Source organism: Lolium rigidum, chromosome 6 (genome assembly GCF_022539505.1).
Source record: "Lolium rigidum isolate FL_2022 chromosome 6, APGP_CSIRO_Lrig_0.1, whole genome shotgun sequence".
NCBI classification, from domain to species: Eukaryota; Viridiplantae; Streptophyta; class Magnoliopsida; order Poales; family Poaceae; genus Lolium; species Lolium rigidum.
Genome location: NC_061513.1, coordinates 77,528,497 through 77,556,159, shown reverse-complemented (window position 1 = coordinate 77,556,159; position 27,663 = coordinate 77,528,497). Strand labels below are relative to the sequence as shown.

The 27,663-nt window shown below is 47.1% G+C and overlaps 1 protein-coding gene across 1 annotated transcript; it reads left to right on the top strand.

Annotated features, from left to right (window-relative positions):
• The first annotated feature begins 3,749 nt into the window (after positions 1 to 3,749).
• LOC124666573 (glucan endo-1,3-beta-glucosidase 14-like) lies at positions 3,750 to 6,226 on the top strand. The gene is made up of 2 exons (XM_047203914.1): positions 3,750 to 3,904; positions 4,981 to 6,226. The coding sequence occupies exons 1-2, from the start codon at positions 3,844 to 3,846 to the stop codon at positions 6,123 to 6,125; spliced, it is 1,206 nt and encodes a 401-aa protein (XP_047059870.1). The 5' UTR covers positions 3,750 to 3,843; the 3' UTR covers positions 6,126 to 6,226.
• Positions 6,227 to 27,663: the final 21,437 nt, after the last annotated feature.

Sequence of the window (27,663 nt, the reverse complement as noted above, 5' to 3'; positions counted from 1 at the left end):
TCTTAGATTTGAGCTCTATACTTATTGCTTAGATTGTATCTACAAGTTGTATGCACATGTCACTGTCCGGAACCAAAGGCCCCGAAGTGACGAAATCGGGACAACCGGAGGGGATGGCGGTGATGTGAGGATCACATGTTTTCACGGAGTGTTAATGCTTTGCTCCGGTACTCTATTAAAAGGAGTACCTTAATTTCCAGTAGTTTCCCTAGAGGCCCGGCTGCCACCGGCTGGTAGGACAAAAGATGTTGTGCAAGTTTCTCATTGCGAGCACGTATGACTATTATTGGAAAACATGCCTACATGATTAATGATCTTGATATTCTGTCTTAATGCTATTTCAATCCTATCAATTGCCCGACTGTAATTTGTTCACCCAACACTTGTTATTGGAGAGTTACCACTAGTGTAGATAGCTGGGAACCCCGGTCCATATCTCATCATCATATACTTGTTCTACATGTCAACTGTTTTACGGTGCTATTGCTCTCATATTACTACTACTGTCTCTGCGTGTTACTTGTTACTACCGCTCTCATATCACTGCTACTTTCACATCACCCCTGTTGCTAGTGCTTTTCCAGGTGCCGCTGAATTGACAACTCAGTTGTTAAGGCTTATAAGTATTCTTTACCTCCCCTTGTGTCGAATCAATAAATTTGGGTTTTACTTCCCTCGAAGACTGTTGCGATCCCCTATACTTGTGGGTCATCACCTTCCTTGATATTTGCAATCCGAGAGCTTTGCTTTTTCCTAGCCCTCTCTAGGATAGCAAGGCTAATGAATCTTCTCTTCAACCTAGCACGAAGGTCTTGCTCATCGCCCGAAAGAACCCAATTTTCTTGTGCGATGTCGAGGTGAAGGATGACTAGAAGAGCAACATGGAGCAACACCTTAGACTTAGAGAAAAGTCCCCGGCTCCAATTGGTAAGCTCCTTGGACACATTCTTGAGTTTATGGAAGAGGTTTTGGTAGGGCTCCCCATGTCCGGAGGGCAAGGACCAAGCTCTTCCAACAACATTATGGAAACTAGGGATGTCCGTCCACCAATTCTCAAACTTGAAAGACCTTGGCCTCCTAGGGCCACTATCATCGGCGAGGAGGAGCGGGCAATGGTCGGAGAGGGCGGAGGAGAGAGCGTTAAGGATATGGGAGTCGAAATGTAGGCTCCAAGCATCGTTGCAAAAGAAGCCATCAAGCTTGCACATTGTTGGGTCATCCCTCTCATGGTCGGCAAGCTTGTCACTTGGGATGGCAAGAACATCAATACGGCCGGAAGAGGAGCCCTTATCAAATCCGTCCTCACCTCCCAAGCTATTTTCCATCTCACTCCTCTTAGAATTCCACCGGGTTGTGTGGCTTCAATGAACAAGATTGAACGCGCTTTTCTTTGGGCCGGAACAAAGGAGATCACCGGAGGAAAATGCAAATTAAATTGAGAGGCGGTTTGTAGGCCGAAAAGTCTTGGAGGCTTAGGCATCCCCCACATAGACAAATTTGCGAGGGCTCTTCGTTTAACATGGCCTTGGTTCGAATGGAGGCAACCAACCAAGCTTTGGGTGGGAATGGGCAACCCATGTGACGAGGTGGACATGGATCTCTTCTACGCTTCAACTTCTATCTCCTTAGGGAATGGCAAGGTTGCTAATTTTTGGGACTCTCCTTGGCTCAATGACACGAAGCCCAAAGACATAGCTCCGCTTATATATGAAGCTTCCACTAGGAAGAGATGGAAGGTAAACCAAGCGTTGACGGATCATGCTTGGGTTAAAAAAATCAAGATGGACACAAACCTCACCATCCAACATTTGCATGAGTACATTCGGCTATGGAGTCTTCTCCGGCACATTCATCTCAATGAGCTTCTTGAGGACACAATCACATGGACCACCACCGAGAATGGAGAGTACTCCACGGCCGCGGCTTACAAAGCACAATTCTTCGGAGTCATGACTACCAACATGAATCGGCTTGTTTGGAAGGCTTGCCCCCCCCCCCCCAAAGATCAAGTTCTTCTCTTGGTTGGCTCTCCATAATAGGCTTTGGACGGCGGACCGTCTAGCGAGAAGGGGTAGAACAAATTGCGGTCGGTGTACGCTTTGCAACCAAACTCAAGAAACGGCGGCTCACCTTCTCTCCCATTTCCGCTACTCCAAGCGCCTTTGGGGGATGGTGAAAAGTTGGATTGGCATTCCTTCCATCCACACCCATGCATGGACGGACGATCTCAACCTTGAGGGATGGTGGTCCAAGTTGTTGAATGAGGCTTCGGACAATCACAAGGCCTTGTCCTCCATTATCATGCTTGTTAGTTGGACCATTTGGAAGGAGCTAGAATTTTCAACCATAAGTCCGCACCAACCGCCGCCCTCCTCAACATCATCAAAACCGAAGTGAAGCTTTGGGTTGCCGCGGGTGCGAAGTGTTTGAGTTTTGTAACAACGGGAGAGTAATCCCTTAGTTTTTCCCTTCGAGTTTTCTTTGTTTTCTTTGGTGAACCTTTGGTCTTGTCTAAACTCTTCCCCTTAATTAATGAATAGTGGCAAATCTTTTGCCACTCGTTTAAAAATGAAAAAAAATTTAACGGAAATGCAGTTTTGGTTCCAGGTGCATATACTCCCTTTACCCAAAAAACGAATTTCAAAATATAAAAAATTTGGAGGAAAAACTTAGCCGCATATTTTCACATTCTATGTCATCACTTATAGCTTCATAGTAAAACGATAATTTTTGTGGCATGTACAAAAAAGACAAACAAATTCCTAGTAAAACACCTTATTTTAGCATTGATTTTTACCTTTTTTGCACAAGCCATATAACAACTCGCTTTTTCCTGAAACGACTTCATGAACAAGTATGATGTTGAGATGCACGCGTAACATTTTGTTTTGATTTTGTTTTGATTTTTTTTAATATGTTTAAAGTGTATTTTAAATAAAGGTAGTATATGCACATAGGAGCAAAAGCACCATGTCCTAAATTTAAAAGTGTTACATTGGTAAATAAATGGAGCCGAGGTAGTAGTATACAATTTGTTCGTGTGCAAAATGTTTTCACGCGTCCGAGAAGACAAGTGAGCCGTAAAAAGGATATACTATCACTAGCCAAAAGGGCATTCACATCCAGGGTCCTACTCGTAGATCGAGGAAAGAGTTATTTCATTAAAAAAATACTATACCGAGAGTTGAATCCAAGTTTTGCACTCCCTCCCTCCTGGGACATTTGACTGTTGATGGTTGCGCGCGAAAACAACGGTCGATTGAATGAACGACAGAGTTCAGGTTTTGGGCTTCTCTTCTTGTGAATTTCCCACACAAGACAAATGCTTGAGACGACCGATCCTGCACACGTATGGCGCTAGGACGGTGACTAGGGCAATCATGCGACGACTGATTGATCAATCTCGTCAGCTGCAATTTCCATACCCTAGAGGCGCTATTATTCATGACCATGTAGAGCGGGCGAAATCGCATTACCTCGGCGCGGGTAAGAACAGACGCAACAAAGCGCAGGAAGCGTGAAGGAAACCGGCATAGATGACCGACGGAGCGGCGCCGTGCGTCCGTGTGGCCGCGTCTGGACACTGTAGTAGGAAAGTCAGGCGCCGACTTCCTCCAGGATATTTCCTTGGTTTCCATTTTTTCTCTGCACACGTCGGTCACCGGCGGTGGGACGGATACGTAAGCTCTGTTATACCATATAAAAACAGGGGAGGGGGCGCCCCCGATGAGGGAGAGAGAGAACGGAAGGAGGAGCTGGAGCTCTACTTAAGTACAAACTTAACCGCTCAAGCATATCGCAGCGGAAGACAGAGGAAGCAGACGAGGTAGAAGGCGCTTCGCAATGGAACACCGCGCCTCCTCGTCGCTCCTGCTCTGCCTCGTCCTGCTCTCGCTCCTTAATGGTGAGTCCTCTGCTCGCGCCTCGCTTCCTTCTGCTCTTTGGTTCTTCCCTTCTTGCTCGCGCTGTGCTGGTCTGCCACCCGCCATTGCTGCCGCTTAAGCTTTCTTATTTCCACCCGTCGCCGTGAGTTCTTGTTCATGTGATGGACTCTGCGGTCGATTTCATGCTCATATTCCAAACGACAAGATAGTTCCCGAGAATTTTTAGACTGCTGCCTTAGGTCGAATTAAATCCTGTCGCCATTGCTGCCGCTTAAGCTCTGTCTCTTGCAGTCTGTCGCCACCGAGTCTTGTTCATAAGATGGACTCTGCGCGTGATTTCGTGTTCATATTCCAAACGGTAAGATCGTTTTAAACAATTTTAAGATGGCTTAGGACCTGTTCGGAATCCCCCCCAATCCAGTCTGCCAAAATCCACGGAGCACGCGTAGAGCTCGGTGTCAGCTACTTGAACTGTAACTCCGGGAGCGCCGACGAGGGCCCGAGTAGGTCCTTGGTTGAATTCAGTCTCTTCAACTCCGGTAATCAAAATACTGACAACAGACATGGCTCTGAGTGCCGACAGAAGCTGTGAAGCAAAGTATGGAGATCTCAGATCCAGCGACCCTGATTAGCGTTTGCTGTTTCCGATGTCAAGTACTACGGGCGTCATTGTCGTGAGAGTTAATTTAGCCACCGGCTTGCTTCGTCAGCTTTGATGCATACGCATGTGCCTGTGCTGAAGCTTCGCGCGTCATCAGTCTGCTTTAGTGCTGAAACCATACGCTTGAGAATTGACCCCTCTCCTCTGCTGCTACTTGTATGTTAATCCCACCTGATTGCAGTTGCAAGCATTATTATCAGATCAGTATAATAGAGCAGTAGGTGGTCTATTTCTGCAACTTGATCTAGAAAGGGACTGCCGACCTAGCTAAAGTATTCCATGGCTATATCTGAAAAGGGAAATTCGATTTCCAAAAATTACAGTATTTTTTCCCTTTCGAAGAAAAGTATTTCCAAAAGTATCACATGGCCGGAGAGTTTCATTGCTGCTCAGTGTCGCTAATCTCGGCGTGGTTGCTTAATTTAATTTTTGCAGTAGACAACATGGTGTGGGCGCAGCAGAAGTTCGGCATCAACTACGGGCAGATCGCGAACAACCTGCCGGACCCGACGCGGGTGGCGGGGCTGCTGCAGTCGATGAACGTGAACAAGGTGAAGCTGTACGACGCGGACCCCAAGGTGCTGACGGCGTTCGCCAACACGGGGGTGGAGTTCATCATCGCCATCGGCAACGAGAACATCCAGACCATGGCGACCAGCCCGGGGGCCGCGCGGCAGTGGGTGTCGCAGCACGTGCAGCCCTTCATCCCGGCGACGCGCATCACCTGCATCACCGTGGGCAACGAGGTGTTCGGCAACAACGACATGGGCATGGCGGCGAACCTCGTGCCGGCGATGCAGGCGGTGCACGACGCGCTGGTGGCGATGGGTCTGGCCGGGCAGGTGACGGTCTCTTCGGCGCACTCGGCCGCCGTGCTGGCCAGCAGCTTCCCGCCGTCCTCCGGCGCGTTCCAGGAGAGCTTCGCGCCGTACATCAAGCCGCTGCTGGACTTTCACAGCAAGACGGGGTCGGCGTTCCTGTTTAACGCCTATCCCTTCTTCGCTTACAAGGGGGACCCCGGCAGCGTGTCGCTGCCGTACGTGCTGTTCCAGCCGAACGCCGGCGTGCGCGACGGCGGGCTGGTGTACGACAACATGCTGTACGCGCAGATCGACGCCGTGTACGCGGCAATGAAGGTCATGGGCCACACGGACATCCCCGTGAAGATCTCGGAGACCGGGTGGCCATCGAAGGGGGACGAGGACGAGGTGGGCGCCTCGGCGCAGAACGCGGCGGCGTACAACGGGAACCTCATGCAGCGGGTGGCGATGGGGCAGGGCACGCCGCTGAAGCCCAATGTGCCCGTCGACGTATTCGTGTTCGCGCTGTTCAACGAGAACATGAAGCCTGGGCCGGCGTCGGAGAGGAACTACGGGCTGTTCTACCCCAACGGGTCGCCGGTGTACGCGATCAACGCCGGCAGCCCCGGGTCCAGCAGCTCCGGCGGCGCCGGGTCCGTGGGGAGGACGTTCGACCCGTACTCGTCGCAGAACATGTTCTCCGCCGCGTCCAGATTAAGAAGATTATCTTTGTGGACGCTACTGCTAGTATTGCCCATGCTGTCAGCACTCTTGTGGTAGACGATTAGAAGATTAGTAGCGATTGATGATTCATTGTATACAATACAAAAACATGTAAATCGAGGATGGGGCAGGCCTAGATTCCAAAATTTGGCGCGAAAGCGATGTCTGTCCGAAAAAGTTTTCCTCTCTGATTATTCCCCTCGGAAATGATCTCGAGGAAAAAAGGGAGCTTTGTGCACGGCCTGTCGAGATATGGAGACGCCACCAAGGGACGGCGAGAGATGGGCCGGCGGGCATCACAGAAAGCGCTGGCTGGCGGGCATTCTTGGAGTGTTTGACTGGTGAAACACACTAGCACTTAGGCTTAGGCAGAAACAGATCTATCTTCAGGGAATGTCAAAGTAGCAAAGCAATTTTCATTCAAAGTCTCATCTTGTCGCTGAAATGAAAACCATTAAGACCCTGGTCTACTCCTAGTCTTAGTTTCCACGCCTAATTCTCTTCTTTTTTCTCTTGGCTTGCAGTTAACGTTAACGACGGCGGTGGGTGCCATGCTCGCCGCATTATTCCCTCTGAGCTGAGCTTCCTCCACACGTACCACCACCGCACGCGGGGACGAATGATTGGGGCTCCCTTCCGACTAACGCATCTTCCAGCGGTCCAGCGAGCATGGGTTGTCTGCACCACTCATCAGATCACGCAATCGCAATATTTTTGCTGACAGAGAGGGATAACTCACGAACTCGCCTCTATCTCCGTCCGGTTCCTTTCCCTGAAGCTGTAGTTAAAAGTTCAGTTCCCAATCGTGCTCAGAAAGTGGAAGAACCGTGTGGCCAAACCCTAACCCAGCGACGGATCTGCGATGGATGTGTTGCTCTCGGGACAGGCTAATTAGGTAACAGGTCACGCCCGAGATTCCGGCGCCGCGGCCATGTGGCCATGTGAAATGATCGATCCTGTACGTAGGTGCTCAACTGCAAGGTCCCGTGGCGTGGCGTGGCTATCTATCTCCCTGTTTGTCGAGAAGCACTTTGTGCGGTGATGGTGTCTGACTCCTACGCGCGCAATTATGCGCCGCATGCGATCTCCGCCGAGGGCTCTGTTCGAGCTACCCTGCAACAGGCCACGGTGATGGTGTCTGCCGCAAGAGGCCAGCGAGCGTAGAGACGATTCAGATAGGGAGGTATTGTCCATGTCTGGCTGGCCTGCACGTTTGGTTCTCCTACCGAGCTGTTGACTGCACACTCGCTCTCCACCTCGCGAGAGCTCGAAGCCAACCGCTTCCTGTTCGGTCGTTCGAAATCTCATCTCATCCATGCCTTGTTTGGTGATGATAGCCATACATGCGGACGTGCTGGACTGCGGAATATGTATCTACCAGAGGCTTTATTCGCAGGACCAGAATGTGCAGCTACCTCTCAGAAAAAGCACTGCGGCCGCCGCCCGCCGCCTAAACGAGACCTCCAAATATGCTTGTTTTTTTTTCGAAATGGGGATACACACTGTATTTTATTAATAATAAGTTCAAGAAATGTATTGTTTACATTTCAAGCATCACCGTTGATTGATACAAAAATTAACCCGTGAAAAGAAACATGACATAAAAAAGAGAACTCATCAACAAAGCCTCCTACTATGCCGTCAACCAGCCTGGCACAAGATATCTGAGCGATCATTAGGAGCCGTGTCCCGCTGTCTCTCCGGCGAGAGGAGGGACCAAAGCTGAACCCAATGTGCCACCATATGAATAACCTGCAAAAATTGAAAATAATTTTTCCTGTTAAAGATAATATCATTTCTGACCCTCCATATAGACCAACATAAAGAGGAAACCCCAATTCGAATAAAAGTCTTAGATTGTCTATCTACTCCAATCAATTACCAAACATATTAGTAATATTTGATGGAGGCGGAAGATCATAAGTGAAATTAATTGTACGCCAAAGAAGTTTAGCTAAAGGACACTCCACAAATAGATGTTGCATAGTCTCTTGATCCCCGCAGAAAACACATTTGGTACATCCATTCCAGTGTCGTTTGGCTAAATTATCTTTAGTTAATAGAGCCTTGTTACTCAAGAACCACATGGAAATCTTTATCTTAAGAGGAACCTTAACTTTCCAGAGATACTTTGGCAAAGAAAGATTATGGTCATTCATAAGATCTTCATACATAGACTTAACCGTAAAGAGTCATGTGGATGTCGAATCCCAAACAAAGCGATCATTATCTTCAATCAAGTTTACCCTCATCAATTTGCGACATAAGTTTACCCATGAGGACCACCTTATTACCACTCAACACTCTACGAAAAGTAATATTGAGTGGGGTTTGAGCTAAGACATGGGCAACTGTTACACTCTTGTGATGTACAATATTATATAAAGATGGATATTGGTGTGCTAAAGGATTTTTTCCTAACCATGTATCTTCCCAGAAGCGGGTATTCATTCCATTTCCCACTTTGAAAAAACCTCTAGAAAAAAACTCCCCCTTAACCTCCATCAACCCTTTCCAAAAGGGAGAATCAGTAGGCTTAGCCTGCACATCAGATAAAGTCTTATGTCTTAGGTATTTATTATGAAGTAGCTCTTGCCACACCCCTTCTTCATTAAGAAGTTTAAAGAGCCATTCAGTAGGCATTTGTTTTTAATCTCAAGAACCTCAATACCTAGCCCCCCTTGATCCTTAGGAAGAAATAATGTTCCATTTTGTAAGTCTATATTTTCTTTTATTGTCATCAGATTGCCAAAAGAACCTAGATCTATAGAAGTCCAGATGTTTCCTTACCCCAACGGGTATTTGTAGGAAGGACAACATAAACATAGGTAAACTCGATAACACTGAATTAATAAGGACTAACCTATCACCATAGGATAATAATTTACCTTTCCAGCATTCCAATTTGTTTTCAAATTGGGTCTCTACCGGATACCAATCAGAATTTTTAAGTTTTCTGTAATGAATAGGAATGCCCAAGTATCTAAAGGGGAGTGAGCCAGCATCACATCCAAAGATCTGAAGGGGAGTGAGCCAGCATCACTTCCAGAACAAAAAATCTCACTCTTATGGAAATTAATCATAAGTCCTGATAATTCCTCAAACAAACACATTATTAATTTCATATTAACTGCTTTCTGGAGATCATGCTCCAAAAAAGAATTGTATCATCGGCGTATTGTAATATGGATAGGCCACCCTCAACAAGATGAGGAACCAACCCTCCTACTTGGGTATCCTCTTATGCTCTCTCAATTAAGATAGCCAGCATGTCTAGTACAATATTAAAAAGCATTGGAGACAAAGGGTCCCCCTACGGCAATCCTTTCTTTGTCTGGAAATAGTGACCAATGTAATCATTAACCTTAACACCTACACTTCCTCCTTGAACAAACTAATTCAGGAGCAAAACCCTTCATCCTCAAGGTCGGTTGCAAAAAAGGCCATTTGACTTTATCGTAAGCCTTTTCAAAATCAATTTTAAACAGTACCACATCCATCTTTTTGGTATGTAACTCGTGAATTTTTTCATGTAGGATGACCACTCCTTCCAAAATATTCCTACCCGGCATAAAGCTGATTGGGTTGGTTTTATCACTCTCGGAGCAATCCCCGAGATGCGATTTGTACCAGCCTTAGTAAAAATTTTAAAAAAAACATTTAGGAGACAAATAGGTCTATATTGTCGTATCTGTACTGCATCTTTTTTCTTGGGAAGCAATGTGATTACGCCAAAATTCAGTTTGTAGAGGGGCAACTCCCCTTTACTAAACTGAGAGAATAGCGCCATCAGATCATCTTTTATTACTTCCCAAAGTTTTTGATAAAACTCTGCCGGGAAACCATTCGGACTAGGAGCATTATTGAGTTCCATCTGTGAGATTGCCTCAAAAAACTCCTCTTTAGTAAAAGGAGCTGTCAGAATCTCATTTTCAACCTGTGAAATTTGCGGTATATCATGTGCTGCATTCTCCACTAATGAAATACTACTAGGTGCCGGTGTCCCAAATAATTTCTTATAGAATTCTGTAATATAGACCTTCAAATTATGTTCCCCAACAATAGTTCCCTCTTCTTGTTCTAATTGGAAAATTTTCTTTTTGTGATGTTTGCCATTTGCTATTAAATGAAAGTACTTTGTGTTATTGCCCCCTTCCTGAATGTGTTTAACTTTCGCTCTTTGAGCCCATTTAGACTCATCTTCCCTCCTTAATTTATTTAAGCATTCATTTGATTTTTTAAGCTCTTCTCTTTCATTCAAACTCAAAGGATCTGATTTCGCTTTTAAATCCAATTGATCAATAATATTTAATAATCTTTCTTTTTTTTCCTTTTTATACTTCCCACTTTGATTCTTTGCCCATCCCTTGAGAAATCTTCTTATGTGTCTTAGCTTATCCAACCAATTCTCCATGGGTTTTGACCCTGTCAAAACCGAATTCCACTCCATTACTATAAAATAAAAAAAACCTCTTGTCACAACCAATATAGCTCAAAAGAGAATTTTGACTTATTACCCAGATGTGCTTTCACTCCTGAATCAATGAGTATCGGAGTATGATCGGAATCAGATCTCGATAGAGCACACACTGTAACTAATGGGAATTTCTGCTCCCAAGAGATAGATACCAAAACTCTATCTAACTTCTCATATGTAGGTACATCACGACGACTGGCCCACGTAAATTGTCTCCCAGTGAGTGCAATTTCACGTAGGTTCAAGTGTTCAATAATTGCATTAAAAACAAAAGGTCACCTATCCTTGAAGTTGTCATTATTATTTTCTTCCCTTTTTCGTATAATATTAAAATCTCCACCTATCAACATAGGTAGTGCTTCGGATTCACAGATTTTCACTAATTCCGCCAAAAATTCTGCTTTCTGTGCGTCTTGGGCAGCCCCATAGACCGGCACCAGAACCCATTCAAAACCATCTCTCTTGCATTTGATATGGAGTTTGACACAAAAGTCACCAGTTCTCACCTTCAACACCTGAAGTGCATCCGAATTAATTCCCACTAGAATACCCCCAGAACGACCATGTGGTGGTAGACAAAACCAAGTAAAATTATACCCCGCATCTAGTTGATTTAAAAAGGGGATAGTAAAGTTAGATCTCTCAGTCTCCAATAAGGCTATGAAGTCTAACTTATGTTCCCTAATTGCCTCTTTAACACACAGGTGTTTAGCAGTATCACCAAAACCCCCCGGATTCCAATTTATTTCTTTTATATTCTGCATTAAGAGTATTGTTTTTTAATTCGTTTCCTAGAACTCCTGCGAATATTGGTAGTATCATATACTTTTTTCTGTCTAGTTTTTCTTCCCCTAACAATCGGCTTTAGAGGCTCAATATCATCGTCAACCCCCAACGAGATATCATCTTCCTCCACTAAATCCTCACATAAGGTAGAGACTTTTGACATCACAAGAGATGACAAACCCTCCTCTTCTCTTACTTTATCATGAGAATTATTATGCAACAAAGTTAGTATCCGATTTTCCTCTAGTAATTTAATTCCTTTGATCGATTTTTCCACTTCCCTTTCCGAACAACCTAAAGAAATTCCTAACCGTGTTGCTCTATGACCAATTTCATCAGCTGGGATATTAACTATCGAAATTTTTGGAATACACGATTTATCTGGACCAGTAGTAGTCTGACGCATCTGTGTAGCCTTCTTAGCCTTCTCCATCTGAGGCATGTCCACATTTGGCATGCTTTCCAATCTAGAACTAGACCTCACTTCAACTGAAGATTTGGGTATCCCTCCAAAAGCAATGATATCATCCAAAGTGGGTTGCACTGGTAAAATTGGTGAACTTTCTATTAGGGATAAAGATAATGTGGGTATTGTACTAGGTATGGAATCCAATAAAGAGACAGAGGAAATACCATTAGCTTTGATCGGTGAGACAGTCCCCACTCTTTGAAAACCAATTGTATCCACCCCTTCTTTATTCGCCCTTCTCCTAGTTCCATCCTTTGGTTGGTCCAATGAGTCAACCATCTCGGATGTCATGGTAGTACCTATATCATATGTATCTTGTCCATTAGATACAAACTGAGAGGTAAACATTGTATTACATAGCACATTATCATTTAAATTATCACCAGAATTTTGTAAAGGAAAACCCATACCATTTGCTGCAGTATTCGGATGCATAGAAGATCAGAACTCTACGTCCCAATCATTGGCCTGTCAGTGGCCATGATTGCCCCATCATAACCAATCATTGGGGCATGATTACCCCAGTCCACCTCACCTGGCCCGCCACTTCTCTGGCTTCATGGGAGTAACCGCGGTCGGCCTCTCCTCACACGGCACGGAAAATCCCGGCCCGACCAACTCCATGTTTCCCCACCCACGCGTGGTCGACGCTGAGTGGCCAGCATCTCCTACGTTGCTGACCAGCTGCTCTGCCCGCACGCCATCTGCACCAGCTGACAATGACCCACTATGCGGCCCTCCAGTCGCATGCATGGCATGCTGCCCATTGGCAGTGTGCTGCTGCCGCAGCGGAGGGGCCAGCTGCATGCCCTCGGTCCTCGCGCCACTCAACAACCACGCTGTTCATGGCACCCCTGGCCCGCTGCCACTACTAGTAACCAATCCCAAAGCCACCTGGGATAATCCCAATGTGGATTTTCTGGGTGGGGAATCTGCATCAGAAAAAGTGCTAGTTTTGTCTTTTAGCATCAGAAAATCAACATGAGATATAGGCTTAGAAAAAGATGATTTTGAACCAAACTTTGGGGGGATGCTGGCGTACCTGTAGGGCTAAGTTGTACATTAATAGACCCAACCTTAATCTCCTCTAATTGTTGCGCTTGCAATTGCATCCCATCCATCCTATTGTTCTCATATGTATCACCTTGTCCATCAGTATTGGAAGTAGCCCCCTCATCAATTCCTTTTGGATCCATATCCATAGCATTGCCCCCCCATTGTTATGCTCTCCATTTTGTGCATCATCGTTACCACCATTACTATTATTTACATCAACCATGTTTAGTTCTTGGGACCCAATAGCTTCCTCCACTTCAAATCTTAACTTAAAGAATCCCCTTCTTATGAACATATCGCAGTCTGCAGGAATAAGATTGCGGTCCAAACATCCAATCTTAGTCCTAAGTACCTTATTTTTATGAGTAAAAGCCATGTCAACATCCAAAAAGAGTTCCCACACCCCATAAGGAAAGATAGTCCGATCTAATGTCATTTGGCAATCCTGACACTCGAACACAGACTTCTGGCAAAGTATACAATGGCTCCTCCAAAGAAGACCATAGATCAAAAGACACGCAATCATCTCTATCAGTGCAGATATATGTACCAAAATTGTTCAATCTCTGAACTTCATGTTTACTTGGTAATTTGACTCTGTAAATATTATCTTTGTAATGAAAACTTCCCAATTGAACTTTTCAGATGGCACAATCTTCTTCAGTTGATCAATTAATTCAGGGATAGTCATAGCATCTCCATCAACAGTGACCTTGGCTAACTTTGGATTCTCAACCTTGTCCTTAAAAGCACCACAAGGTAACTCAAAGAACATGAGAGCCTCATTTGCATATCCATGTAAATGTGATGAAGGCTTTGGAGCTTGCAGAAGGTGACAAGCAGAAGATGCATGGTGGATTGACTCACATAGATCACAAAAGGGCGTAGGACAATCATCAAGATAATGTCTAGGATGTTTGCAACGAAAACACCCTGATTTGCCATCCTTCTTCTTCTTTGAAGGACCATCGCCTCCATTATCTTTTCCTTTAGTTCCAGCAACCTGAGTATCCTAGACCACCTATGTCTGCTGTGGGACTACATTGGGGACCGCAACCGGCACCACTCCTTGCTGATCCACCCCTCCGGCCAAACCGTCAGTAGTATTTTCTACAACCTATGCTGCATTCTGAGTGGGTTCCGTGATCTTAATTAGTGGTTGCCGTGACCGCAGCGACTACCGCTTGCACTGTTTGGTGTAGTAGATCAGCATCAATACCACCCTACGCTTGCATACCACCACCATTATCTCGATCACGATACTGGACACCTCCACCACAAGGAATCCATCTCTGCTGGTTCAATTCTCACCGTACCCATAGTTACTCCCATTGTTGTAATTGGAACACCGATATTGATGATTAGCTCCAGCCCAATTATCATGCTGATTTCCACTCCCCATCCAAGCCGTGCCGCTAGACTCTCCCTGACTGAAATTTCGGCCTCCTCCCAAACCACCATTAGCAACATTGGCATGTATACCTCGAGACACACCGTAGCCCTGGCTGCCGCGCACAAAACCTGGGTTCTGGCGGCCGCCGCGCATGACATTGCCGCCCCGGCCTTGGAAGCCTCCGCGCCCTTGGTAGCCACCACGGCCATGGAAGGATCCACGACCTTGGAAGCCGTCACGGCCCGCATTGAAGCCGCCGTGCCCCGGGTTGAAGCCCCCTTGGCCGTCGTCGCCATTCATGGATGCGTCTGGCACCCGCCATCGCACCACATGTTCTCCTGTCACAACTTTTTGCCAGGCTAAACCTAGCAGATGTCGAAACGCACGTCCAGCGACGGCATGTCCAACCCTGGCTGACCTTGTCATTTGATCACTATTCAATCGGACTGCGTTCGGGAACTTCCGCATCGCAATCGATGGACTGCACCGAACCAAAGTATGATCTGGCCTATCCCAAAACTTTGCCGACCCAAAACCGAAAAATTTGAAATTTCCTTAAAATTCGGATCCACTCCCGCCGTATCGATCTCCGGCGGCCAACGCCGCGGTCGAACAACAGTCCAACCATCTGAATTATCGTACACGAACACAGACGGCTCCATGACCTGCATCCTAAGATCCTTCATCTTGCTAGAGACACTGTCCAACGATAGAGGAACACGAGGACACGTACCTTCCGATGAGGTGAGCTCCATGGCGGCCTTGGTCACCAGACGTTGCTCCTGACGCGTCTTGATCCTTTTAAGGAACCTCCATGCCAGCATCGTTGAGCTCTCGTCGATGTCCCTACCATCCACTGGCGATGGTGAATGGCAAAGATACCGCAGGCTCCTGTCCGTGACCTCCGATGCCGATGAGACTTCCGCGTCCTCATCTTCTGCCTCGTCGTCTGAATCCTGATCACCCAGAAGCGGTTCCCGCAGAGCTTCTCCAGTGAACAGAATCACGTGTAGCTCGACCTCTGTTTGGGCACATATGCACAATTTGGCACGAATAGAATCACGTTGTTTATGCACTCCTAATCAGTGCCAGAGCTTGGATCGTTTCCATAGAGCCAAGTGGGCTTAGAGATAAAAAGCCTCAATGTTCTTCACCAACTGTGGTGAGGCAAGTGGGCCAATTTTTTTTCGAGAACCCTCAATGGATGTGCGCGTATTTATATTAAGAGGACAAGAAATGCCAAAGAAAGGCTACAACACCACACTAGCCTTTCGGCTTACAACACACTCCTACAACAACAGCTACAAGCTCGCAATGCCCAACCTTGAGCCAAGAATGGCGAAGAGGCGGGGAAAAGAACCTACAAACCACGTCACAGCCAACACCAAATACCACCAAAGCACGACCGAACCCCGAAGCTTCCCAGACCAACGTACCACTACTCATGCGCCTAGAAGAATCCGCGAGAGCGAATGGTAGGGTCTGGGCTGCCTTAGGAAGGAGGCGACCGGATGAAGTTGATGATGGCGTACATTGCGCCTCATAGACTCACACCTTGAGAAGTAGACTACACACGACACAACAAAGCTCAACCTCACCGAAGAAACCGGCGAGGCCACCATCTCAGAAAGCCACAGCGGGGGCTCCCCTCACAGCCTAGGCAACGCCTTCAAGAAGGAAAACGGCGTTGCAACACCGCCACCACCTGGTCCGATAGAGCAGACCCAGAGTTTTCCCTCGCATCGAGGGGGTGGCCGTACGGCCCATGATCACGCCTCCAAGAAGGAAGTGGCACCCACAGGCGTCACCGTGATCAGCAGCGGAAGCACCGATCAAGGTTTCACCTTGACGGACCTTCACCCGACGAAATGGAGACGAGTAGTGAGGTTGCGGCTACCACGGCAGGAAGGAGCACAGACGCCGGTGAAGGAGAGTGTTGCCCACCACCAGATCAGCACCCTAGCTCGCTAGATCTAAGATCGAGCTGGTCAAGACGAGGTAGAGCGGGGATGTTGCCTCCCCGGAGCAAAAGCTCCGGCCACCATCGGCCCTGGAGGAGGACCACCACGGCACTCAGCTCACCGGCAGGCGCGAAGGGACCGGCTAGGCCCGCCCAAGCCCATCTAGGCCGCGCCACGGGCGTAGCCGGCAACCCCTAGCGCAGCCAACCGCTGGCTCGCCAGGGCCCAACGAGCAGCAGCAGCAAGCAGCCGCCACCCGCACCGGCGACTCCTCTAGGACCGCATTGAGCGGCGCCCGCCCAGGCCCATCTGGGCTGCACCACGGGCATCGCCAGCAACCGCGATGCGCTGCCATCATCCGCCTCGCTGGGATGCCGGAGCAGCAGCCTGCAGCCGTCCACACCCACCAGAACCGCATCGAGCGGCGCTACTCGAACAGCGCGGTGCGCAGCCAAAGCCTCCACAGCGAGCTCTCCCCTAGCCCCTTCGGAGGTGAGGGTGCATGCCGCCACCGCGGAGAAGGATGTGGCAGCGGTCGCGGAGGTGTTGATGGTGGGGAATCTCTGGCGGCGACAGATTAGGGTTCCCCCCGAGTCGCCCCGGCTGCAGCGATGCGAGGGGCGTGGAGTGAGGTTCACTGGATTGATAAGTAGGCTAATTTTGCTCGCAGTCTTTGAACTAAAGGTGGACTAACCAGCTGCTCATCTCGCTAAGGCTTGGTTTGTTAACCTTGTGATTGTTAAGGTTCAGATCGTTAAGCTCGTTAAGAATAATAAGCTGAGATCATTGTTTTTGCTATGTTCGTTATGTGCTCGCAAATGCTCACAAGCTGCTCAGTAAGATCATTGAGAAAATACTAGCTCACATGCTAAATAGTACATACTATTTTAGTACCAGGAGGCAATTGAAAACGATGAAGTCAAAGGGGAGGGAGGGGCAAGCGAGGCGCCGACAAAGTGGGAGAAACTGCTAGTGGAGCATCGGGCCCACCTTCCAGTCATACATATGCGTCTTATGTCGTTCCCAAATCCTCATTTCAAACCGAAGCCCTTTAATGGCGACTGCCCGCAGTATAGGCGAGCCATCGCATCCAATGGGCGGACAGGTCAACGTACTGTCGACGACCGGAAAACCAGGGTTTCCCTTGGCGCCGGAGGCAGAAGGCTGATGCCAGACCTGGCTGCCAGGGGGGACTTTGGAGGGAGAAGGAACGAAGTCACCCCTCCCCACACAGACGCAACTCATGGGAAGAATGCATGGCTCGGCGAGGCTATCCCGTCATCTGGGAAGGCCACGGACACTCCCTCGGCACGCGGGAGTCAGGCATTTTCCTGGATACGCATGTGCAACACTAGGTGGTGCCCTCCTATCAACTCATTTATCGCTATGAACGACGTCACCTCCCACCGATTGGAGACCCTGGGGCAGGGCGATAAGGCCAGAAGGACCCCATCCGATGCACACCGACTGTGGTGACCATGCATACCACTACATGTTGTAGTATGTCAGTCGTTTACATAACATATGCGAAGTACCAATCCGCAAATATATCATCCGTCAGAGTAGTACAACAGAAGCATAGCTGGTCTTTATTTCAGTCACATAATATTACAAACCATATATATACATCACATTGGAGCTCCTTCTGGGTCCATAGAGGATCACTCCTAGGTTCTAGGTGAACCCTACTTAAATTATACAATATATGTCTTAGAAGTTTTAACACCATTCTACTCGAGCAACTAAATGCTATAGAGTTCATGCTGCTCGACTACTATTACTACTCGTGTTGCTTAAACGTGGTCTTCTTTAGGAACCTCCCCGGTTCCGTACAAGATCAGGTAATCAACGCCCTCTACTCCGCCAGAGTGGTCTGGTTCTTCATAACAGATCCCATCCGCTCCATCTTGTCCTCCAGTGGCCTCCTCCAGGTGATTCAGACAATCTAAGCAGGGGATTATAAGAGGTATGAGTACGAGCGTACTCAACAAGTTCATTATAGAAAAGAGGTGTTTAATGCACTAGCTACGGTATTAGACCAGAAGGTGTAATACCAATGCAGGTTTTCATAAGCATTTCTTCAAAAGGTTGCTTTTATTCCGAAGAACTATGTCCGCCAGCCTTCACCGGGTGTCTAGAACTTCATGGAGTTCCTTTCCGGCCGCGTTCGCAGTTCCAAAACCCGGAACAGGGAGTGACAGGTCATGATTCATTACACTCATGAATTGTCTTAGTGTTGTTTGAGTTTGAGTTTCAATTCAAACTCATTTCAAATTCAATTACACAGCTTAAAATATGAGATGCAAATGTTTCCTCTCTTCTCAAAACCCTAATCCAGAAGTGATCATGTCCAAGTTTGTCGCACTCTCGAAACCCTAACATTAACTGGTGTCGAGAGAGAAACTTGTTCCCTCTTAGGTTTTATGCAATTACGCGTGAAATTTTCCCTAGTTTTGCGATGCAATGCACATCCCTTTTCTAATTCTACCCCGCAATCATCTCAAATCCTGGGATATGACACCGACGCCCAATGTTCGAAGGTCTCTGGGTCAACCTGAGTTGTCCCTGGAGATGGTACGCCACGTGGATGACGTGTGCACGCTTCATTTCTGGACTCCCCTTGACTATAAAAATGAGGATATTGTGCTCTTTAGGGTTTTTAGGCTCGGAGGAAGAAGGACAAGAGGGCTATTACAGAGGTGTTGGAAGGAGGAGTCTCGGCCCCTTGTGTACATTGCACCGAATCAAGGAATTCAAACAAGTATGACGTAGGGGTTTTTCTTAGGAAGCCCTAAACCTGGGTAAACATTGTGTACTTGTGCTCGTTGTGCTTGATCCAGGTTGCAACACCCATCTACCGAAGAAATAAAAGGGGTGCAAACCCCTGGTATCCTCTTTCCTTAGACGCGACACTAATTGTGTGCCACTCGTGTGCCTTCCCGCATCTTTTTCCCACCTATATCAGGTGTAACATCCCAAGTTTCAACAATAATAAACAAGAAAGAGAATTTCCCCAAAGTCAAAATTTGCAATTAACAAAAACTTTTTCTATGCATATAGTGCCACATATAGACATATGCATTTGAGTGATTTTCTTTTGTGCAATTGCCATGATGAGTGTTAGTATGACTAAGTATTGTTAAGTGAACCCTAAGCAAGATCACTAAACCCTAATTAGAGGAGAAATAAAGAAAATGGGAAAAACCCATCTCTCACTCTCATACACTCTATGTAAAATAACCAATCCTCAACCAAGGCCAAGTTTGCTTGCCCCATTGCTTCTAAAATGCTTCAAGGTGATAAACTAACCCTTTTGCATCCTTGGATCAAGAATCAAATCAAAAGAGATCAAGATTTCATCACACATGTGCTAATGGTCACATAACCCAAATTTATTTTCTTCACCACTTTACCCTTCTGTATTTCTCAAATCTTGAACTAAGCAAGGTCAACTAAAGCCAGGTCATCCAAGACCATGTCAAGGTGAGTAACTTTGATGTTGACCACCCTCCCTAAAGTTGACTAGGTTGACCAGAATAAGAGGGCAAAGAGGGAACCCGAGAGAGAGAAGAAGATCACCCCAAATTTTGAAAAGTTGCAAATCAATTCCAAATTGAGTGCCACCACCACCAATACATCACAATATTTATATAAATGAGAATCACCAAAAAGATTTTCAAAATTCGAAAGAAAGTTTCTTGCGGCCATTTGGTCGAGACAGGTGGCGAGCAGCATCTAGACTAAGTGATACATGCTATTATCCAGCGAGTTTTGACCCTAAACCACTTTTGCAAAGTGATCATCAGCCTCCCCTACACCCCTGCCTCTAGCCCGGTACTTGCATGGCTGATTAAAGTGGAGGAGAAACCCTAGAACATGCTAAACAATGCCATGCCGGCCACCTTTGGCACCCATCTCCCTGGCCACTCCCTCGTCGTTTCTCCATGTCCTCGAGCATCCCTGATACATAAGGATCACGCCCGTACCACTGGATCGATCGCCACTGCACGGCACTGCCCAGAACGCCCGTGTCCAAACCTTGCCAGGACGTGCCAGCCGGCGTGGTGATCACGCCCTGGACGCGCAAGGACGCCACGCACTCGACCGCTACCGTCCTCGCCCTGCATCCCTATCACCACGTCGAGCATCGCCTCTGCACCCTCTACACGCTAGACGGACGCCCGTGCCTGCCCTGCATCGTCGCCGTCGCCATAGCCCAAAATGATGCCGCACGCCCAGTGATAGACATTGCACGCGCCCGAGCTCTCCCATCACCCTTTTCTCGGTCTCGATACGGAGTTGAGCATCTCCCGTACACCAGCTAGCCATAGCCGTCCTTCGCTTGCCCTTTTGCTCGCCGGAAACGCCACGCCATGGCCGCGCCCTTGCAGCACACCACGGCACCCCTCGCCACTATAAATAGAGGCCCTCCCAGCAAGCTCTTCTCACACCACTCGACTCCCCTCTCACCACTGATCTTCCTCACCACCTTAGTTCGTTCGATTGCCGCCGGAGGAGGAGCAATTTCAAGATCGGAGCCGCCGGGGGACGCAGCTCACCGTCGACGATTGGCGCCACCCCAAGCGCCGCCGCTGCTCCCAACCTCTTCCCCATCTACTACACCTTCACCGCGCATACTGCCTGAGTCCTGCATCGGCCTGGTAGGCTCCCCGACCCCCTACTGCCGCCGTGCCCTCGTCGGAATCCCGTCGGTGACGACGACGCTCCCCAGCCGTAGATCTTAGTTCTAATCCTACGGCTATTCTTTCGCGTACCGCTTCGCTGAGTTAAGAGGCGCCGACAGGTGGCCCCCACCCTGTCAGCGCGGCCCGAGCGCGCCAGCCGCGTGTTGGGCTGCGAAGTGCTGCCGAATTTCGTTTCGGCCCAATAACCTTTCCCGCCTAAGCCCACCATTTCAAATCTAGTTTATTCTTTATCCAAATTTGTCCTGCTGAATGTTTAGTAAAATTTGAATAGTTTGAATTCTACCAAACCAAATCTAGCAAACTTTATACCGTTGGAAAGCCCATGAAATTATCTATCCAATGCCACTGGCCCCATCTCCATTTTCGCTGTAGATTTAATTTGACAAAAAAGACAAGACAGGGACTTTTGCACATTCAAACTTTATTTAAAATTCAACCAAAATAGATTTTTGAGTAATTCCAATTCTAATAAATCACAAATGATGTCCTCAAATTGATTATGCAATAACATAGCCCTGTTGTTTGTATGATCATGGACTAGATCAAATAAAATGGCTATGTAGTCATTTCTAGAGCATTTTGAAGTGGAATTCAAACTCAACCCTAATGTGAGATTTACCTCTCATTTAAATTTTGCTCCTAAGTACTAATAACCAGGGGAAATGACTTAGGCTAATGAACCCTTGAGAATTATTACTTAGAGAGTTTAATTCATTTAAATGCTAAGTTTTAAAAACTATATGAAGTGTAACACTTCAATTAAATTGAACTCACATATAATAGATATGAAATGTTGACTTTGGGGTCAACCTATATTTCATACCTTATTATTATATGGAGAGATTAAATCTTAATATTAAGTAATGCAAAGAAATGGAATTCTTTAAAGACCTACATATCAAATCTAAGAAATAGGAATAATGAGAGGAAATTATTTTCTTTCTAATAAAGACAAATCCAATAAATCCACCATGCCATGTTTGATTGGTGATAGGACTAGTGTGTGAACTATTTTGAGTGCCTCTAGTTTAGCATGTGAGCTTGGTTTAGTATTTATACCTCGTATTCGTATATAGACGCTAGTAACGAGGAATACCAAGAAGAGGAGGGCTACTCTCAGGAAGAAGAAGAGAACTTCGATAACTACCCAGCTCAAGGCAAGCTAACCCTTGCTAAACACAAGTGCTTAGCTCTACAAGAGCAAAGGCACCATCACACTTTACTTCTATGTATTACCTATCCCATGTTTTTTACTTACATTTACTTTTGCTTATTTATCTCAAAGTACCATTTTGATTTATGATTCACTTGTCTAGAATAGAACAAGAGCATCAAAGTTAGCCTAAGCAAATAAAGCTAGATAGCACCCCCTCATGACTAGTTGCTATTGCTAAGAACTAAAATTGACTACTCTAGATGGGAACATTTGTGAAATGAACTGAAGTGAAAGATTTTTGAAGGTGAATATGACCAAGAGAAGATGGTGATTTTTGACAAAATAGATGATTGAGTTTGAATGCGATACCCTTCCAATTCTACAAGTACCCCCACAATACCTGATTATGGGTAGGGCTTAACTAGAAACTTGTGTATTTTAGTATGGGTTCCCTCTGAACAAACATCATAGGGGTTACGCTGCGGCTGCCTCCGTTACTTGTGGATTGATGTTGAGATGAGGTGAATGTACGGCCCAAGCCCTGTGCAGTTCCCGGGTTGACTTGCGGTTTTCACCGGGAGGCCAAGCTCATGGGGAGAGGTGCTCATACTAGCATATATAAGTGAAAGGTTTCGATTGATGATCCGCGTACGGTGTTACGATGATTCGAGGTTACCCTCGACGGATGTAATCAAAAGTTGTGGCACAAGAGTACAACCTCTGCGAGTGTTAAACCTATTCGAATAGCCGTGTCCACGGTTACGGACGATTGGAAAGGCCATACTATCTCCGTTATCCTTAAAATGTTTTGGTTCTAGAAATGAATGGTGGTTTGAAAGGTGACATTATGGTGATCCATAATGAGTTGTGGGAATGACACTAATGTTCCCACTTGAGTTAGTCTAGCACATGATTTAGGTTTTACCAAAGATTTATGAAACTAAAACTTGGCTTTATGTAAATAAACCTAGAGCTTAGCACCTCCTTACACTTAATGAGTATTTATCTTAGAGTTAGTTTGCGAGTACTTTACAAGTACTCATGGCTTTGCCCTGGCTATTCAAATGCCAGACTATGAAGGAGAGCACCAGTATCAGGATGACGGACAACAGGACGTCTACGATAACTAGGATCGTCTTCTAACGTCAAGCGTTGCCTGTGAAATAGATCGTCCACTACTACTTCGCTTCCGCTACTATTTGTGATGTTGAACATTATATTCGTGTAATATTGGATCATGTGATCTATGGTTGTAAGACAATATGTGTTGTAATAAATGATGACTCTATGCTACTTACTATTATGTCTCGCAAAAACATTATTCCTGGGATTGCGATGTACGGCATAATAGGCATCTGGACTTAAAAATCCGGGTGTTGACAAGTTGGTATCAGAGCCGTTGTTTGACCTTAGGAGACCCTAGTTAGAATGGACGCTCAAAAACTTAGTTTCAAATTTCATGAGTTGACTAGTTATGAAAATCTTATTCACCTCCTTACCTTGAAGAGTCTTTTACAAACTTTAAATTCATGCCCTTCTTCTAAGAGAATTAAAATTTGGAACACTTGCACTTATCTAACTTAATCATCTCATCTCTCTACAGATGGATCACGTCGTGGACGCGCAGCCCTTTCTCCAGACTGAGTTCTATCAGTTGGGGAACGGTGGAGAGATCATCTTCGAGAGGGACCTCTTCTCTCTCTCTGAGTTCCTCGGGCGCCCACCACCGGAAGTCTTTGGCGGAATGCTGAATGACCAACCCGGTGGTCAACTTCAGTGGGTGATCATGGTGGACCTTCGTGGAAGGTTCACGCTCCCAATGAGCGCAAGGATCCAGTTCTCCTTCAGGGAGAACAGCCGGGCGGATGGTCTCGCAAGGGGACTTCGAGGAAGGACTCGCACATACGTGCGGGCAAAACTTCATGGACTTCACCGACGGTCGCTTTGTGCACTATGCAAGGCACAACTCACTCGGAGTGCCAATGAACCTGCCGTCACACCCGCAGCTTCGCCACCATGTTGATCATCTTGACTTCATGCTGAGCGAGACCCGCATCGACCTCGACAACTCCCGCGAATACGCCAACCACACTCACATCCAGTTGGCGCAGCAGGCGGAGACCATCAAGGTCATCGCCGGAGAACGCAGGGCACTCCGCCGTGCCAACCGGAAGAAGGATCACGCCATCAACCGCTCGAAGGCCAGGATCGCCACTGCGAAGGCGACCATCGCTGCACTAGGCCGAGCGGATCCGGGAGCTGGAAGGCGAAGGTGAAGGGGAGAACATCCGGGGGACGGCTACTCCTACGTCGGCAACGACGACGACTACGAGGAGGAGGAAGACGACGACCTGGAGTTCCACCCTTACGAGGATGGCCACGAGCACCTCGATGCCGGGGTAGACAATGTCTACCCTATCAACGTCGATGGCGAGTAGTCCCGTCTGAGCACTTGCGCCCCGTGTTATGTATTGGTCCTTTGTACCCGCCCCATGTATCGTAGTTTGTTGAAAGGGTTCTTAAAACCCTCCTGAACATTTGGCTTGTAATATGTGCTACCTCCATGACTATGTTTGTGTGTGTGTAATATTATTATTATTATGAATCAAGTTAAGTTGTATTTTTATCCCAAAATGAGCCATAGACATTTCCCTCTTATCTCATGATCCCTATCACTGTTCAGATGGCACCCCCAACTCGCAACATGACTCAGGAGGCAATGCTGCAGATGTTGCAACAGATGTTGGCTGATAGAGAAGTTGAGAGAGCTGAACGGCAAGCCAACCTAGCTGCACTTCAACAACTTGCTCAGGGAAATCAAGGCCACGGAAACCACGACCACCCAGGGTCCAAGCTGAAAAACTTCCAGAACACTAACCCACCTGTGTTCAACAAGACAGAGGAACCCCTCGATGCTGATGATTGGCTCCAGACTATGGAGAACAATCTCGAGGTTGCCGGAGTGGAGGACAATGAGAAGGTGTTGTTCGCCACCCACTATCTGGCTGGACCTGCACGTGCCTGGTGGACAAGTACCCGCGCCTTACATGCGGGGAACCTGATGACTTGGGAGGACTTCAAACTCAAGTTTAGCAAGTATCATGTGCCCCCGGGTTTGATTAAGAAGATGAGGGATGAGTTCAGGGAACTGAAGCAAGGCAGAATGACCGTGGTAGAATACCGCGACAAGTTCCTCACTTTGTCAAGGTACGCCCCGGATGAGACGGACACCGTCGAGAAGAGGAAGGAGAGGTTTCTGAATGGACTGCATGATGAGATGCAGACTGTGCTGATCAACATCCCCTTTGCTGACTTAGAAGCACTCGTTGACTCCGCCATTCAGATGGAGGGAAGATACACCAAGCCAATGAGAACCGCAAGCGCCGTATGATAAACCGAGTGGGGCCCAGCAACAACCACAAGTATCGCCCCAACTCAGGTGGAGGGTTCGCCCCAAGAAACAACAAGCCCCCGATGCAGAATCCACGTCCGAGTTATCAGAACAGGAGTGGAGGAAACCCCAGGTCAGGAGGACACACCAACTACAACAACAACAACAACCACAGCAACTTCAACCGCGCCCCACCTCGCGCCCCCAACAATAACTCCAACACTGCTCCAAGGACTGGGAGCAACGCTGTTCCCATCACCCCCAAGGACAAGTCCACCTACAACTGCTACGAGTGCGGAGTAGCTGGGCACTTTTCCTATGAGTGCCCCAAGAAGCTCGCCAAGACGGCCGCCAACACCTCAGGCCCTGCGCAGCAGCAGCGTCGTGTCACCGCCAACAAGAAGTTCGCCCCCAACAACCCGAACAACCGCAACGGCCGCCTCTACCACATGAATGCAGAAGAAGCTCAGGAAGCCCCAGACGTTGTGCTTGGGTATGTTCTCTGTTAACTCAATACCCGCAAGAGTCTTGTTTGATTACGGAGCATCGCATTCATTCATTACCGAAGATTTTGCATGCACTAGTAAGATTCAACCCATCAGTTTGAAGCATGTCATGATAGTTCAAATTCCTGGATCAACAACTAAAGCTAGAAAAATTTGCAAAGATGTGCCCATCATAATACATGAAATAGAATTCTATGCAAATTTGATTGTTCTGGGAGCCAAAGGTTTGGAAGTAGTCCTGGGAATGGACTGGATGGCGAAACATCATGGACTGATTGATTGTGCCAAGAAGGCCATCACCATGACTAGTAGCACCGGAATAATAGTCGAACACATATCTGAAAGGATGCCCCGAAAGTTTACCTGTAACCAAAGCCTAGCCAAACCCACTTTGGATCAAATCAGGGTCGTTTGTCGATATCCTGATGTGTTCCCGGATGATCTACCCGGTATGCCCCCAGATCGGGATATCGAGTTTATCATCGAGTTAATCCCCGGAACCGGACCTATAGCCCAGAGAGCCTACAGCATGAACCCGGCAGAGTTAGTGGGACCGAAGAAGCAAGCTGGATGATATGCTATTCAAAGGTCTGATTCAACCAAGTGCGTCACCCTGGAGATCACCAGTTCTGTTTGTGGATAAAAAGGACGGTGCCACTCGTTTGGTTACGGACTATCGTAAGCTTAACGATGTCACCATTAAGAACAAGTATCCATTACCCAAGATAGAAGATCTGTTTGACCAGCTGACCGGAGCCCGAGTATTCTCGAAGATTGATCTGCGGACAGGATACCATCAGTTGAAGATTCGTGCCACCGATATCCCCAAAACTGCCTTTACCACCAGATATGGATTGTATGAGTACAATGTCATGTCATTTGGATTGACCAATGCCCCCGCTTACTTCATGAATCTCATGAATAAGATCTTTATGAACTTCCTGGACAAGTTTGTGGTTGTCTTCATCGACGACATCCTCATATACTCCAAGTCCGAGGAAGAACATGAGCAACATTTGGAAGTGGTCCTAGATACCCTTCGGGAACATCAGTGGTATGCCAAGTTCAGCAAGTGTGAATTCTGGTTGAAAGAAGTAGGATTCTTGGGTCACATCTTGTCAGCCGGAGGAATTGCTGTTGACCCCGCAAAAATCAAGACTGTTGAAGAATGGAAAGCCCCAACCACTCAGACCGAAGTCCGTGCTTTTCTCGGATTGGCGGGATACTACCGCCGATTCGTTGAAGGATTCTCGAGTATAGCAAGACCGATGACCCAATTGTTGAAGAAGGACCGGAAGTTCGAATGGACCGACAAGTGTGAAGAGAGCTTTCAACAGCTCAAGTTAAGATTGACAACAGCCCCAATACTGGTTATGCCGGACATTACCAAGCCCTTCGATGTGTACTGTGACGCCTCCAAGATTGGTCTTGGATGTGTGCTGATGCAAGAAGGCAAAGTGATATCTTACCTATCAAGACAGCTGAAGCCGCATGAACAGAACTACCCAACCCATGACTTAGAGCTAGCAGCGGTGGTGTTAGCACTGAAAGTATGGCGTCATTACCTCATGGGTAATCGATGCGAGGTTTATTCGGATCACAAGAGCACTGAAGTATATCTTCACGCGAAGGAGCTGAATATGAGACGGCGCGAGATGGATAGAGCTAATCAAAGATTACGACATGGAAATCCA

What these genes read in the sequence shown, in the direction of transcription:
- LOC124666573 (XM_047203914.1), top strand. Translation starts at nt 3,844, where the DNA reads ATGGAACACCGCGCCTCCTCGTCGCTCCTGCTCTGCCTCGTCCTGCTC. An exon ending in CCTGCTCTCGCTCCTTAATG is followed by an intron (nt 3,905 to 4,980) that starts GTGAGTCCTCTG and finishes TAATTTTTGCAG; the next exon opens with TAGACAACATGGTGTGGGCG.